The 16,599-nt window shown below is 38.5% G+C and overlaps 2 protein-coding genes across 3 annotated transcripts; both read left to right on the forward strand.

The window, feature by feature from the left end:
• Positions 1-167: 167 nt before the first annotated feature.
• Positions 168-8,123, forward strand: nop2 (NOP2 nucleolar protein homolog (yeast)). Its single transcript, XM_084727241.1, has 16 exons — positions 168-290; positions 1,994-2,124; positions 2,255-2,297; positions 2,377-2,441; positions 2,668-3,032; positions 3,474-3,702; positions 3,801-4,000; positions 4,223-4,312; positions 4,684-4,771; positions 4,867-5,007; positions 5,262-5,401; positions 5,512-5,601; positions 5,701-5,823; positions 6,970-7,067; positions 7,163-7,299; positions 7,387-8,123. The coding sequence occupies exons 2-16, from the start codon at positions 2,016-2,018 to the stop codon at positions 7,818-7,820; spliced, it is 2,352 nt and encodes a 783-aa protein (XP_084583367.1). The 5' UTR covers positions 168-290; positions 1,994-2,015; the 3' UTR covers positions 7,821-8,123.
• A 1,560-nt stretch (positions 8,124-9,683) lies between these two features.
• ing4 (inhibitor of growth family, member 4) lies at positions 9,684-16,030 on the forward strand. 2 transcript variants are annotated; one of them, XM_084727242.1, is made up of 8 exons: positions 9,684-9,770; positions 10,256-10,327; positions 11,616-11,782; positions 11,901-12,015; positions 12,126-12,237; positions 12,343-12,487; positions 15,082-15,143; positions 15,260-16,030. In XM_084727242.1, the coding sequence occupies exons 1-8, from the start codon at positions 9,734-9,736 to the stop codon at positions 15,297-15,299; spliced, it is 750 nt and encodes a 249-aa protein (XP_084583368.1). In that variant the 5' UTR covers positions 9,684-9,733; the 3' UTR covers positions 15,300-16,030. The 2 variants fall into 2 exon arrangements, with proteins under 2 accessions (XP_084583368.1, XP_084583369.1); XM_084727243.1 differs by lacking the exon at positions 10,256-10,327 and having other exon boundaries at positions 9,719-9,770.
• Positions 16,031-16,599: the final 569 nt, after the last annotated feature.

The raw sequence follows: 16,599 nt of genomic DNA on the forward strand, positions 1-16,599 counted from the left end.
CCGTTTAATCGTTAATTAATTAAGCTTGAAACAAATTAATAATGAAATAAATTATTTTATTAATATAATTCATAATTAATTAATAACAATAAATCAACAAATAAAATGACACTAAAAAAATTTGTTTCCTCGGTATCCCCAACTGTAGGGCGCGTGGCCACGACAGCTTGCGTCACTTATGTGCGCCGGATGTTCCTCCACAACGTGTTGAAGGAAAATTCACGTGTGGACATTTTATCTTACACCGTGCATACAAGAAGCTGGGACAAAAAAAAAGTACAGATTCATCGGTGAGTATATGAAGAATAGTTGCTGAGCTCTTTAGACAAACACTCGGTCAGACAATGTTAATATTTGTGGTATTTTAGTCTTGAAAACACGACATGTGGCGTTTGGTCATCTAACGTTAATGTTCTGCGTGTAACAACTGGTCATTGCAACGTATTCTGTCATTACTTTGTCACTGCAAACGTGCAGAGCCGTTTGAAACCTTTGTACTTTAATATTTAGGGTAGTTATGTCTCCACCTATGTAATATTTAATCTGTGTGAAATACCGCCAGTGACATGTAGCTTTGATAAAGTGAACAATGTGTGAGCCAGTTTTCTAATGTATGTGACTCTTGATCACTTTTAAATTAGATCATTATGGAAGTCTTTATGTCTAATAAGTGATTATAACTGGTCACTTGTCTCTGACATACTGTTAGTTTGCAACCTGTTTCCTCCAGAATTCACTCATCAGTTTCTAGATTCTCTTTAATGACTTCAGCTACATGCTAAGGTTTTTGCTTTTCTCTGATTGACAGTCTGTGACTGACGTATCTAGAGCTGAATTCGTCTTCTCCCAGTGGTTACAGACCATGTCAATCAAAAAATCATTTGATGTTTATGTAATTATTACAGATAGGACTGCAACTAATGAGTATTTTATTGTTGATTGATCTGTTGATCATCTTTGCAACTAATTGATTACTTGTTTGAGCTATAAAATGTCAGACAATTATGAAAAATATCGATCACTGTTTCCCAAAGCCCAAGATGACATGCTCAAATGTGAAGAAACTCGAAAATATTCACATTTAAAATGCTGAAATCAGACAATTGTGACTTATTTTCTTTTTAAAAATGACTCAAACTGATAGAACTGTTATTAAAATAGTCTGCAATTAACTTAATAGTTGGCACTTAATCAATAAATCAATTAGTCATTGCAGTTGTAATTATAAGGAAGCCCAGAACCTAATCAGAATCTAAATACAAGCTTTTTAAAGGTTGACCACTTTGAAAAGAAAAACAGTTGTTAGACAGTTCAGTGTTCTACTCTATCCTGGTCCTCAGAGTTCACTGTCCTGCATGTTTTAGATGTTTCCCTGCTCCAACACACCTGATTCAGATGATCAGCTCGTTATCAGGCAGAGGCTTCATGACGAGCTGATCATATGAATCAGGTGTGTTTGGGCAGGGAAACATCTAAATCATGCAGGACGGTGGCCTGGAGGATCAGGATAAGGGAAACACTGCAGTTTATACGTTTTCCAACAGGTGTCTACTTACAGCAATCAAGATCTGAGCCATATCTCATAAAGTTTATCTAAACATATACCTTAGTTGTATTTTTCTCCCTTTTTACAGCGAATTTTAACAAAAATACACACAAGATGCTTTAAAGTTTAAACAGCATTGTATTTTCATAACATGTATCTTAACACCTGATCATATTTTTGTGGTAAGTCAGTGGTCAGGAAACCTTAATTTTTGTTAAATAGTGGTAGTGTTTAAGCACTGTTGTGGAATTTACTGACAGCTTGCTCTAATTTACTGTATGTGAACATCTGTGGGTATGTTTAATGTTTTATGGTTCGCTCAAACCCCTCTGATATAAAGTTCTACAGATTTTTGTTTCTCATCCCATCACAACACAACATGCTCGATAGACAGCACTAACACTGACAGCACTGGCACAGGCTTTGAAGATTTCCTCTGCTTTTCAGGCTTTTTGTGTAGCTCGGAGTCATGGGTCGGAAGTTGGATCCCACCAACAAGGTGAAGAGAGGGCCGGGGAAAAAGGCCAGGAAGCAGCAAGGAGCAGAGACTGAGTTGGCAAAGTTTATAAAAGATGATGGTGATTATCCTGCCCTTTGTATCACATTTACTCTTGAAATCTATACTGTAAAGTTTAACAAAAAAAACCTTAATCCTGCTGACGGCATCATTGTGACTTGTTGGTGAAAGTGTTCTTTTTCTGTTTGCAGAGGAAACGGGACCAAAACGCCTCTCAAGTAGAGCCAGGAAAAGGTAACAGCTTGACTGATTACACAACATGATATAACATTACTGTGTTTATAAGTTGCTCATTCATATTGTCATTTTGCAGAGCTGCAAAAAGAATCCAGAATTTGAAAACGCCTAAAGATGCAGCTAAGGAACAGCCCAAGAAAGGTAACCACATCAATGTCTGTGAATGTGTTGTGGAACTGTGGTATTAAAAAGTCTGTATACTCGCAGGCAAACACCATGATAATATTCTAAAAGTGTATAAAATCAGCTGTTTGTCAAACTGTTTCTTTGATGAGGTGTGTTTCCCTTTTAAGGGAACAATAAGTTAGTGATTTTTGATTACAGAGCTTATGCATGGTATTTACTTACTTTTGCATTTTCTCCAAAGGGTTCTCTGATGAGAACAGTAAATGGCTGAAACCAGCGAAGAGGAAGCGAAAAATCGATGAGCCTGAAAGTGAGGATGACAGCGATGAGCACTGGGAGGTAGAGGATGACGAAGAGGAAGAGGAGGAACAGCAGCTGCAACAGAAGAAAGGAGGAAAAGACCAAGGAAAGAAGGGTGCCAAACTAGGAAAGAAAGAAGAAGAGGAGGAGGAGGAGGAGGAGGAGGATGAAGATGAAGACGACGATGACGACGATGATGATGAAGATGACGACGACGACGATGATGATGAAATGGTTGATGACTACGGTACCCTCGATGATGGCAGTGGTGATGAAGCAGCTGAAGACGAAAGTGATGGAGAGGATGTATGTGAAATAGTTCTGTTAAAACTTTGTGCCAACGAGGCTGCAACTAATCATTATATTCATTACTGATTATTATACTATATGATTATTTTCACAATAAATTAATCATTTAATTTATAAATTGACAAATAAATTGTGAAAAATGCTCATCAGTTTCCCAAAACCCAAAGACTCTTTTTTGTCTATAACACTTGAAATTTGGCTGAAATTTTGATTAAAATGTCAAAATTTAGTTATTGCCTAAACTACAAATTTGCAGATCAACGTCCTTATTTTGTTAGAGAGACCCTAAATTTCCTCGCACTTGACTGTTGATGTGTTACGACAGTGTTATTAGATGTTATAACAAAATCTAACATGTATGGTTTGAAGTTTAAGGGTTGTAAACACATAGTTTGGATAATTAATAACTTCTTTCCTTGTTTTTTGTTCCCCGTTTAGCTTCTTCCCATCGAGCGTGCAGCAAAGAAAGAGAAAAAACTGAAGGAAACCATGGGTTTAGCAGGTGATGATGATGATGACGATGATGATGATGATGATGAAGAGGAGGAAGAAGATGATGATGACAAAAAATCAGATGCTGACATGGACGAGGAAGACACATTACAAACCAACATAGATGAAATGGATCAGTTTAGGCTACCAGGGAAAGAGGAAACTGAGAAGGAAGGTCAGTGTCTTACACTTTTGCCTCCTTTTTTTTAAAAAAAGCAGCAAATGTGATTGTTTTGCATGAAATCTCAATCCTTTTCTTCCCTGTACTTTTAGGTGCCCTGCCTCTAGACCTGAAGACAATCCATCAGAGAATAAAGGACAACATCGACGTCCTCTGTAATTTCTCAACAAAAAGGGAGGAGGGCAAAGAGAGAGCAGAGTACATCTCTCTCCTGAAGAAGGATCTCTGTACTTATTACAGCTACAACAACTTCCTCATTGAGAAATTAATAGACCTCTTCCCTCTGTCAGAGGTGGGTGATTTTACTTATTTATTTTTACTCTGTTCTATCAAAAACATTTCATTCTAATCTGATGTTCTTCTCATCGTGATTAGAACTGACTCATGCACACAGTTGTTATTGTCTGAACATGTGGCTGTTCTCACGACTTAATTGAGATTGTGTGTTGAGGTAAATGACTAAATGTTTTTTTTTTTTTCTTTCTTTCTTTCTTTCTTTCTTTCTTGGTTACAGCTGGTGGATTTCCTCGAGGCCAATGAAATTCAGAGGCCTGTCACCATTCGGACCAACACACTGAAAACAAGGAGGCGGGACCTTGCTCAGGTAACTGCTCAGAGAGGGAGAGATGGATTTAAATGTCAAATTTCAAAATAAGTCAACTCACTTTTGTTCGCCAGATTTAATGACACTATATGCCAAGAGAATAACATTTAAACATGAAAATATTAGTTCAGTAATTGCATTCAGCAGAACAAAAACTATACTGCATATAATTTTCATCAAAAAAGTGTCAGGGCATGTCGTCATGCAACCGAGGTGATTTGAACTTGTCAATGAAGGTTGAAAGTTTGGCTTTAGTTCAGATTAAACCAGAAACCACCACAGAACACAAAGAGCGACTTGACCGGTTTTGTCTGGTGTCAAATGCTGCCTTCATACGTTGAACTCGGCGGTCTGTGTTTTTCCTTGTTTAGGCCTTGATCAACAGAGGCGTGAACCTGGATCCACTGGGGAAATGGTCTAAAGTCGGTTTGGTCATCTACGACTCCTCAGTGCCCATAGGTGAGTTTCACCACATTCAGCTACTGAAGTCGCTCTGTTAAGGATCTTTGTGGCCACACAAAATTTAACTGTAATTCTTCTATATTATAAAACAGGTGCAACCCCAGAGTATCTGTCTGGTCAGTACATGCTGCAGGGAGCCTCCAGTTTTCTGCCGGTCATGGCGCTCTCTCCACAGGAGGGAGAGTTGGTGTTGGACATGAGCTCAGCTCCAGGAGGCAAGACGACCTATATAGGTAAGATGTGCTGCAGGCATCTTTGTGTCATTTACATTTCCACTCATTTAGACTAGGGCTGAAGTTAACTTTGGTATATAAAATATTTTAAAATTGTGAAAAATGCCCAATGCCAACAACCCAAAGAGCATCATTATTGCATTTTAGTGAATGTTGAGCATTTTTTGCATGTACAAGGAAAAAAAAAAGAATAAAAATAACTGAAACAAACTTTTCTCACTTGCAAATGATAAATGTAAATGTTCCACCTTTAGCTCAGCTGATGAGGAACACAGGTGTGATCGTGGCCAATGACGCCAACGCCGAGAGACTGAAGAGCGTGGTGGGCAACATCCACCGTCTGGGGGTCACCAACACTGTCGTCTGCAACTACGATGGAAGGCAGTTCCCGAAGGTAACGCTCATACGTGCATAGAAAAACAATAACTTCCAATAACTAGTTTACATTTTAACTCTATAGGATGTAATTTTAGAGTACTGACGTGTTGAAAATGTTGCCTGCAGGTGATGGGTGGGTTTGATAGAGTTCTGCTTGATGCTCCGTGCTCAGGCACAGGAGTCATCGCTAAAGATCCAGGCGTGAAGACCAGTAAGGTAAAACAACATTCACTGTTTGCGTCTACACACATCTATAGATACACACTTTGGTTTTAAATAGTGTTTAATACTTTTTTTTTCCCTTTTTCCTGACAGGACGACGCAGACATCCATCGCAATGCACACTTGCAAAAAGAACTGATCCTCTCTGCCATCGACTCCGTCAACGCTGAGTCCCCTACAGGAGGATATCTGGTCTACTGTACATGTTCAATAATGGTATGTTTTTATCTTATTTTTATCTGTTAGCGACAGTGTAAAATACAAGATGTTAACATGCCTTATTTGCATCCATTGTCCCTAGACAGGTAACAAGTGATAATGTACAGATGCTAATATATAATACACAAGTAGACTAAAGATATTGTGCAGGTCAAATTAAAAGTGATCACAGTTTGCTCGGTTTGCTTTAAGCTATTGTTTGAGATATGTAGGGTTTCAGTGGGCTGTGCTCCTCCAAAGTGGCCCCTCACAGTCCCCTCCACTGGGGTGGACCCTGGTGCCAATCCCTCTGTCAATTCTGTGTTTAATTAATTCAGTCTCAAACCCAGCTTTGCAAGCCCACACCCGCAAAGCTGAGTACCAGAACCGACCCGTGAACCGCAGTCATCTCCGTGTCAAATTCGGACCCATCCGGAGCCGTTAATGGTGACCGGCCCTGTGATGAAACACATTCACGTACTTGTGTTTGCAGTTTGCGCAGCAGCTGTGCCATCTACAGCTGTTTGATGACGTGCCGAGCTTTTAGCTGTCATCAGCTAACACTCCTTGGCACTGGTCTCGGAATGACAGTGACGTTATTTTCACGGTCTCTGATCACGTCAGATTTCTCCCTGACTTGGACTTTGTGTATTGTCCCCAATCTGGTATTCCTTACTGGTTGTTTTAGCCTTTATCTCATCCATCAGCTAGCCGACGTCACTGTCCGATCAGACATCCTATCATTTTGCTGGATGTTGGGTTAAATGTTGTGTGGTATGCTTTCGAAATAAAATCCCGGTGGCTGCTCTGATTCCACAATGTTACAATGATGAAATTAGTATTTTCAATCAAAAACCTTTATGGTGTTCTTGAAAAGTTGTTCTATTGACTGAAGTGTTGTTTCACCTGTGAGTGACCAGTTAATGTGTGGGGAAAAAAACATCCTGGCAGCCTTTAACTATCAGAAATGGCATAATTTGTGTAAAAATTTAGTGTTTGTCACCTTTTTTAACGTGACTTTTAAAGATTAATGTCCAGAGTCCAGTGTGACCCAAGATACTTGAACTCATTTACAGTGTTTACAAAGGTTTACATGTTATTTTTGAGTAGTATCTTAACTATTTAGCTGAAGCCTTGGATACTGATCAAAATATATTTCACCAGGTGGAGGAGAATGAGTGGGTGGTGGACTACGCTCTAAAGAAGAGAAACGTCAAATTAGTTCCCACAGGACTTGACTTTGGAAAGGAAGGCTTCACCAGGTAAGTGAGATAACCAATGCATGTATTGATTAAGTGGTTGATTTACTGAAAGGCTCTGATCTTCAACCCTGAATGTATTTTTCCTATTCTTTTAGGTTTAAAGAACGTAGATTCCATCCTTCTCTGCGACTGTCTCGGCGTTTTTACCCTCATTCCCACAACATGGACGGGTTTTTTGTGGCCAAGCTGAAGAAGTTCTCCAACGTAATTCCAACAGCACCAGCAGGAAAAGGTAATGCTCGCTCCTATGAGCACATGACAGCTTTCATCGTGTTCCTGTTTCCTGTTTAACACGATCTCATCCTCTGTGTTTATTTAGAAGAAGAAAGCACAGATGCTCCTGAGGCCACAGTTGTTACAGACTCTCCTGAAGAGAAACCGCCCAAAGGTGACAAGACAAAGAAGACCGCCCCCGGCAAGGCAGGCGGCGTCAAGGAGACGACCCAAGCCAATGGAACAGCAGCCAAGAAAACCGGAAACGCCAAGCCGAAAGGCAAAAAGGACTCGCCTGCTGGACCAAAAAAGGCAAAGATCGCCAAAATGGATGGAGAGACTGTGAAAGGGGCAAAGGTCAAGAAGCCCTCAGTGAAGACAGCTGATGAAACCAAAGCATCAAAGGCTGAGAAAAAGGAAGGGAGCAAATTTGAGAAAAAACAAGGCAAAAAGATAAAAATACCTGGCAAAGACAAAAAGAACAGAATGGGAAAGAATAAGTTCAAAAAGTTGAAGCACATGTTGGAAAAACAAGACTAAACAAGTCTAAGAGCCTCTTTACGGACCCAGATCAGCTCCTTTCAGGTAACGAGTATTCAGATCGGTGTGCTCTGCTGTTATTTCAGAACAGTAACACTGTATGTGTCAGTCAGATATGATTGTGACGCTCATGTACAAACAAAATGGACTGTTCAACGATGCTTCCCCTGAAGCTGGGTCCTCCCTTTTTTATTTGTATTACAGAATATTCATTATGTTTGTCTGTTGATTTATTTGCAGAGTGGGTCGACTTTCTGTAAATCTGTGAAACATAATAAATCTTTTAAGATATTTTTCTCATCACTTGTTTGATTCATCATTCATCAGTGGTTAGTTTTACCTGTGATCATGGGGACGCCTGCGGCCCAGTGGCAGCCCTCAGAAGCATTTTGTGCAGCCGCTGAACATGACATTAAATTCATGCATTATATTTTAATGTTCTACAGTCCATTTCAATACTTTAACTTTCAGTAGCATGCATTTAATACACTACACAGCTACACAGCTACTGTGTCAAATTGAACCCCTGATGAACATCTGCCAGGTTAGGAGTGACAATTTGTAGAAAGCTGCTAGTCATGTGGAAACTAGTGTCTAAAGTTTATGATTTATGTGGACGACCCTGCAGTTGAATATATGGACGTGAAATGGAAATGACACCACTGGGGAAAAAAAAAAAAACAGTTTAATTCGGTACCTTTGACAAGCTCATGGGTTTTTCCTGTGCAGCTCTCGAATCACGTGCCATCTCCTTAAACTTGACCACAGTTATTAAAGGGTTAGTTCACCCAAAAATGACAATTCAGTCATTAGCTACTCACCCTTCATGCCGATTGTAGGTCGAGTTTATTTTGTTATTCCACAAAACATTGCTGGAGTTTCACAGGAAAACAGTGTGGCAGAATCTGCCAAAAAATGTAAATGGTGACCAGTTTTAAAACATAAAAAACAACTGGAAGAAAAAGACATAAAATGCCTCCATACTTCAGGCTTAAAATATAGTGCAGATAACATGTTTTCAGTCAGCCTGGCATGTTTGGGCTTTGGGAGACTTGGATTACACCAGATGAGCAGTATGGAGGCGTTTTATGTTTTAATTCTGTTTTTCTATGTTTGAAAACTGGTCACCATTCACTTCCATTGTTTGGGAGATTATGCAACGCTGTTTTCCTGTGAAACTCCAGCAGTGTTTTGTGGAGTAAAAAACTAAACCCGACCTTTGATTGGCATAAGGGTGCGTAGATAATGACTGAATTTTCATTTCTGGGTGAAGAATCCCTGTAAAACTTGGGGAAACTCTGACCTACAACATAGATCATCAAGCTGGCTATGGAAAAATGATGCAGAATCTACTATCTTTCACTTGATCATCTCTAATTATGTTTTAAACTTCTACAAATGTATTTTGTTCTGTTTAGTTTAACAAGTCATGATTCCAGTCTCGAAATAGGCATTGTAATTGATATTTGCCCTACAATTACAGGGACAATTCAAACAAAAATCAAAAATACATAGTTTTCCTCTGACCTGAAATGCTATCTGGAGTAATCGGCCATTAGGTACTTACTGCTTCTGTAATTGCTTTATCTCCATGGTATAAGAAAAATAGTTTCTACATGAAACTGCTCACAAGTCCTGTGGATTATCCTGAGGAACCGGATCATGATTTCTGGAAAGAGACACTGCTGTTGAGTTTTTTCAGATTTATTATTTGGCAGACATCTCAAAACACTCAAAGACTGATAAAAAGCACAACAGGCCAGAGGTCATGAGTTTTCTCATGAAGAACACCCTCCAGTTTGGATGCGAGTTTGTGCTGGGAAGTCTTCAACTAGTGTTGCTAAGGGGTGTGGAAACAACCAATCAGATAGCTCCAGTTCGGACCGGAAGCTGTGTTGTTTACATTTTCTAAGATGGCGGCGGGGATGTATTTGGAGCATTATTTGGACAGTAAGCTGTTTAATATGCGTTAAACATACTGGAAAGCATTTAAACGTGCCTAGCTTGTTTCTAGTTTGTCTTCCATTGTGAAACATATCTAATTGCTAACCCGCGTGAGGAACGGACCGTTTTAAACGTTTCCCTGCGGTCAGCGGGTTTGGGCTTAGTCTATTTACTGGGATAGTACGTCCCTTCCTAGCGAAAAGAGGATGCTGGTTGAGATTGTAATGTTACGGTACACGCACTGTATTGGCCATGCAGTACAACTACTTCGAATTCGTTTAACAAACAAATTCAATTGTGTTTGTGCCCCTTGCTGTTCACAACAATACTCGTGCATGCTAGTTCACACGCGATCGTTAATGGTAGCCGTAGCATCACCCAGCGCATATGATTCAGCTAGCTGTTCTGCTCGCATGAACGTGACCATTTTATGATGATGTAATTGAACGTGTGATTAAACCGTCTGTTGTCTCCCCTCCACCACACACCAGGCATAGAAAACTTGCCCTTCGAGTTGCAGAGAAACTTCAATTTGATGAGGGAGCTAGATCAACGCACAGAGGGTGAGAACAATGAACGGTGTGGATGTCAACTCTGAGTTGATGCGAAAACGCCTGTCGTTTGCATTTAGTGGAATAGGCCTGTTAAATCACACTTTTAGCCACTTTTGTAACTCATCTTTACACCCAAAAGGAGCCCTGAGGAAACTCTTGAGAGGTCCCAAGATGGTTAAAGAAATAAGAAATGGGGAAACAATTGTTATTTAAAATGACATATATGTGTTTTTCTTCCCAATGCAGTGGTTCCCAAACATTTTCTGGCCCTTCAGAAGCCAAAAAAGTTCACACCTCAGATTTTTTTTTTTTATAGGGGAAGGAATCAATAAAATGTGTCTGTTTAATTTTCATAAAATAAAGGAGAGCATCAGCAAACTCTTGTTTCTTTATTTTGCCCACATAAATCATATTCATCCAACTCTGGATAATTCCATGTTTTTCCTTGGTCATTCGTCCCCATACTTTACCAGGCGACCAGTGATGTAGTGACACATAGTTGATCTGTACGGATCCCCCCACACTTGGTACACATCATGTATTGATTGAAAAATTTACTGCTGCTGTCCGTAAATGTCAAAGAGCAACTGATTTAAAACATTTAATCTCTGCTGAGCAAAATATATGCCATGACTTCTGGCCTTTTCAATGGTATAAAAGGGAAACTGGGCATGCCTGCCATCATAGAAATAGATCGAAAGATTGTGGTGTTCATTGCAGCCTTGGTTATATCTGCTGCCTTTCCTTTAACACAGTTCTTCTTGCTCACTAGAGCGACTCCAGTCTCTTTGCCTGACTTTGGTACAATAGCCTTCAATATTGATAGGCTATTACTTGTGACGTGTAACTAATGTTGTGGGCAAGACATTGAATAGGACGACAGAGTGGTGACCACAGAGCCAAAGCAGCACATCTTTAATTTAATTGCTACAAAGTAGAAGTCCTAATTCAAAAAGTTTGGGAACCACTTATGTACAATAGTAGTAATAATTGACTTTTATCAATTTAGTGTTATAAGTTGTGAGTGATGTTTAAATTCACCAAATATTCTAGCCACTGTCCCAGCTATTTACTGCTCAATGTGAACTGTTTACAGACATTAAAAAAAACAAATGTTCATGCATGTTGGAGAAGAAAACAGACACATAGTGTTTAACTACTGTCATTGTAATTATTATCTGGATATATATCGAGGTATTTTGCACACAGTACAGTTTTATTTTTTGTTTAAAATTTGGTAACATTGACCTAACAGTTACAGTTTTGTTTTGGAAAACTGACTCTGTCTCTCTTTTAGATCTTAAAGGACAGATAGACTCCCTGGCTAAAGAGTACACAGCCAACGCCAGGACTCTTTCCTCTGAGCAAAAGCTGTCTATACTCAGGCAGATTCAGCAGTCTTACAGTAAATGCAAGGAGTTTGGAGATGATAAGGTGCAACTGGCCATGCAGACCTATGAGATGGTTGGTATCTTTACAAAAAACAGTGTTTTACATACATCTGCAGGTAAAATGTTTACTATTGCATGCACTGTGCGCATGAAATACGCACCACAGTCTGCTGAAGTTCTGATATTTGCAGGTCGACAAGCACATCAGACGTCTTGACACAGACCTGGCTCGATTTGAGGCTGACTTGAAGGAAAAGCAGATCGAGAGCACAGACTATGATTCCACCTCCAGTAAGGGGAAGAAAGGTGTGTGTTCACTGTATTATCTTAAATATATTTCCATGTTTTGCACAGAGGACTGTCAGGGCAGCCAAAACCAAACTCAGTGGAATACTTAAGTGGTTGTGTAATTCCAGGTGACTCCAGACAGAAGGAAAAGAAGACAGCTAAAACAAGGTCTAAAGTGAAGAGTTCAGATGAAGATGGCAGTCCCAAGAGTGCACAGAAGAAAGTGAAACTCCTTCAGCCGTATGTAGTGAATCTACTTTCCAGCAGTGTTTACCTTTCATTTTTTTAGTGCGTTTGACAATCACACTTTGATTCTCACTTACAATACTTTCCCCTCATCATCAGTGGGGAATTCAACAGCCCTACCACCAACTTTGGGAATGTGCATCCATCTGATGTGCTGGACATGCCAGTGGACCCCAACGAACCCACCTACTGTCTGTGCCATCAGGTCTCTTACGGAGAGATGATCGGCTGTGACAACACTGATGTGAGTTTTGTTTTATGGTCCCCTATCAGTCTCAGTCTCAGCTCATGTGAAGCGATGTTGGGGTGGAACTTAATATTGTGAGGGGTGTGATTTGAGAATTTAAAAGTAGGTGGGATAAACGCTACCAAAAATACACTGATATTGTCCTTTGCTTTATTTTTGTGGATAAATAATGTTTTACATCAGTTGCACTTTGAGAAGAGGTGGAGAAGGATGCAGCAGAAATTTTTATCTGTGTGTATTTGGGTCTCTGGTAGAGGAGACAGTTGTTGTTTGTGTTGGTGATCTTGTGAAATAAAACCGTAAAATAAAGGAATAGCAATAAATCAAATAAAGACTGAAAAGAGGAGAACAGTGACAAGAGCTCACTACATGCTGCTCTCTGCAGATCTAAGTATAGAAGCTAGGAAGTGTGTACAGTTCATAGTAAAATACAAATGACTGTTCTGTAGTAGACAGTAATTATAGACAATTGTGATTTTATTGGGGTTCAATGCAAGTAGGCCAAAAATTTACTTGCCTGAAGTCTTTCCCTATACAAATCGATTTATTTATCAGTGTTTATCAAATAAAAAAATGAACTAGTGGAACTCGTAAGTAGCATTTTTTGAAACATGATAAGCTGTGGTTCATGTTTAGTGCAAGCGCCAGCAGAGCCCTGGAGATACAGTCTCGTGAGATGCTGTATGCTCTTGTTATGGCGCACCTGGGATGTTTTTGGGAAACTTGATGTACCTTTGAAAGAAATGCCCCATTTTATCTGCCTTGTTCTCAAACTTGTGTTAAACTGTGCAATATACGATTTCGCCCACATCCTCTAACGCCGCCCAACTGAACTCCAGTTTGCGGGATCATTTAAATGCTCAATAGCAAGATGATTAAAAAAAACAAATATGATTTTAAAACGTTTTAGAAAAGAATATCTTGATTGTGCTTCAGCTCATAAACTTTGTTTTTACCCACTGCCATTTTCTTGCGAGTGTCAGATCAGATTCTCAACAGAGATGAGAACGAAGTGAAAACGACTCACTCCGAAGCTACTTTCATGCATTTAATTCTTTTTCACCATGTGCCCAGTCCAGCAAGTGAGTTGCTAGATTTACTTGCCTGATGTGCCATTTTACTTGGTCTGAGCAACTGGGCAATACTGTTTATTTATTCTAGAGATCATCATCATACCAAAACTTCATTTGCACTTTCACAAACTAAAGCGTGTTTATGGGTTTCTATTAAGTTTTATACATTATGGATTCTTTATCTGTTTTGTTGTCGTTTTGCCTTAAAGGGATAGTTCACCCAAAAATGAAAATTCAGTCATTATCCCCTCACCCTGATTTTGATTGAAGGTCAGTTTTAACAAAACACTGCTGGAGTTTCACAGGAAAACAGCATTGCAGAATCTCCCAAACAATTGAAGATAATGGTGACCAGTTTTTTGAAAAAAAAAAATGTTTTAAAAATAAGCAAATATAAGCCCAAAATGCATCTATACTGGTCTCTGTCTGGTGTAATCCAAGTCTCCTAGATTTTTATATTTATGTCATGTTTTTGACCAAATCTTCACTGTAGATCCTGAGCTTGGAGCCATGTTCACATGCACAGGCACACTGTCTGAACTGTGTGTGTGTGCTGTGATGGTGTGCAAATGGCATGTTGGGACTTTAGGAGACTTGAATTGTGCCAGACAAGCAGTATGGAGGCATTTTATGTTTTTATTCTATTGTTTTTTTGTTTTTTTTTGGAAACTGGTCACCATTCACTTACATTATTTAGAAGATTCTGCAACATTGTTTTCCTGTGAAACTCCAGCAGTGTTTTGTGGATTATAAAACTAAACCCGACCTTCAGATGGTATGAGGATGAATAGATAATGACTGAATTTTAACTTTTGGATGAACTATCCATTTAAGTCTATAATCAATGAAATTTTGTTAACAGCCCCAAGAGAAAGATCCATCAGCAGAATTATGCCATGTTACAGGAAGAGGGAGGTAGAATTTAGTTAAAATTATGTCCCTTTTTGTGACATTTCCCATATAAAAAATAAATTAAAAAAACAATACATCTAAGAACTCAAAAGAACACAGAAAACATATTAATTTCATGGGACCTTTAAAGTGAATGGCCTGCTCTAACAAATCATGATTTTGTGTGTTTATTTAAATCACAATAATATTAGATACCAGTCAAGTACTACAAAGGTCAACAACAATGTTGTTTTATGACACAGGCCTGAAATGGAAAAGATTAGATAAGAATCATGATAAAAATACAAGTTCTCATAATGTTTTATAACAGTAATCAGTCATTGTACATAGAATGTATGTGTACCCTCTCCCTTAGAGACATTTCCTAAATGCTAACAACAAATTAAGAGTTTAAGGGCAGTCTCTTCCTGTGAGGAAAAGGTCACAGATGACAGCGGCTGGTGAATTAGCAGATGCGACTCTACTCATACTGCATGCAATGTTTCTCCTTGAAAAGACTGATTTTATTTTTGATCTTGGCTTTTGAATAGTTTGTCTGGACTAAGTGCTCCATTTGCAGGAATACTTACACACTATACACATTATTGTTTTTTCACTTCACTCCAGTGCTCCATTGAGTGGTTCCATTTTGCATGCGTTGGCCTGACAACCAAACCAAGAGGCAAATGGTAAGAAACTGCAGTGGCTCTTGTAATGTACTGTCCTATTTTGATGTGTGCAGTCAAAGTATGAATTGTAACTCATTGAGGTCAGTCAACTAAATGTTTTTTGTCTTTGCATGCAGGTATTGTCCACGGTGCTCTCAAGACAGGAAGAGAAAATAAACACACCTGGTTGTCCTGGAACAAAATGTGGACACTGATCAGATGGAAAATGAGAAGAATATTTCTTCATTAGTTACTAGGATTTTTTTTTGTTTCTCATCTTCCTTAACATTTGGTGCTTTTTTTCTTTTGGTTTACGTAATTTGCCTTGGTCTGATGCAGTGTGTGTGAAGGAGCCAAGTGGTTACAAAAGTATTTAAATATTGATTTTTTTTTAAACGGTTAACAATATTTTTTTTGTTTTTTTAGTTACCTTTGGTGCTCTTGTTGTGACTTCTTTTTTTTACATTTTGTTTTACGAGTGAATAATAAACACTACAACTGCCCCTAACGGTTTAACAGTTCTGAGCTGTCACAATACTTCGTACTATATTCACATGTACAACTACAAAATTTAAGTATTTTCTCTGAAAACAGTTTGGCCATGGATACTTTTTTGCTTTGTTATATAGTTAGTTTCTTGTGCTTATCCTGGGAACACTAGTTTTATGTTTAAAGCATAGCAAGAGGGCAAAAGAATATGAAGACAAATGCTGCACCCGGACAGTATTAGTCAACTGTGGTAGTGAGTTAAACCATTTCATTTTAACATTTGATTGAGTGCTGTATAGAAAGTAAGACATTTCGTGAAAAGTATTGTCATTTCTGTAGCTGAAACATTGGTACTGGGGAGAGGGGGTGCTTGTGTTGTCAATCATTTGAATACAGCTACTACCTCAAAAAAAAAAGAACTTGCCTTTGTGGTGCTTTGTGTCTGTTTTTCATTACGCTGTGTGTTTTTAGCCAGATGGTCTCCCTTGGTAGCTTTGTGCTGTAGTGTTCATAGTTTTCCAGTAGGTGGTAGTGTTGTGTAAAACCACATTTTTTTAAAACTCCAAATGTAATCCTAACTATTTAAAAACAGTTGACCAAAATTATGTACAATCAAATATAGCAAAAAACAACAAAAACAAAACAACACAGTAGAACACAATAGAAATGATAAAAACCAAACGACAGAATAAAACTATTACTGTTTTATTAACATTGAAGATTAAAAATACAATTAGTAGATACATTCAAAATGGACTGTCCACACAAATTTCCATGTGTAAAGTGCATAAATCAATCAAATAAAATGTTAAAAAGAAAAATAATGAAATACAAAAAAAGACACAGTTAATAGATCTTAATATAGGGCTACAGTATCACTGTACATATTTAATTCAACCAAAAATATTAAGGCTTTGTATGATTTTAGATAATTTTGCCTTATATATGTGAAATTTACCCATTACAATTATAAATGTTGCCATGAACC

Source organism: Lutjanus erythropterus, chromosome 9, assembly GCF_056507025.1.
Source record: "Lutjanus erythropterus isolate fLutEry1 chromosome 9, fLutEry1.hap2, whole genome shotgun sequence".
NCBI classification, from domain to species: Eukaryota; Metazoa; Chordata; class Actinopteri; order Lutjaniformes; family Lutjanidae; genus Lutjanus; species Lutjanus erythropterus.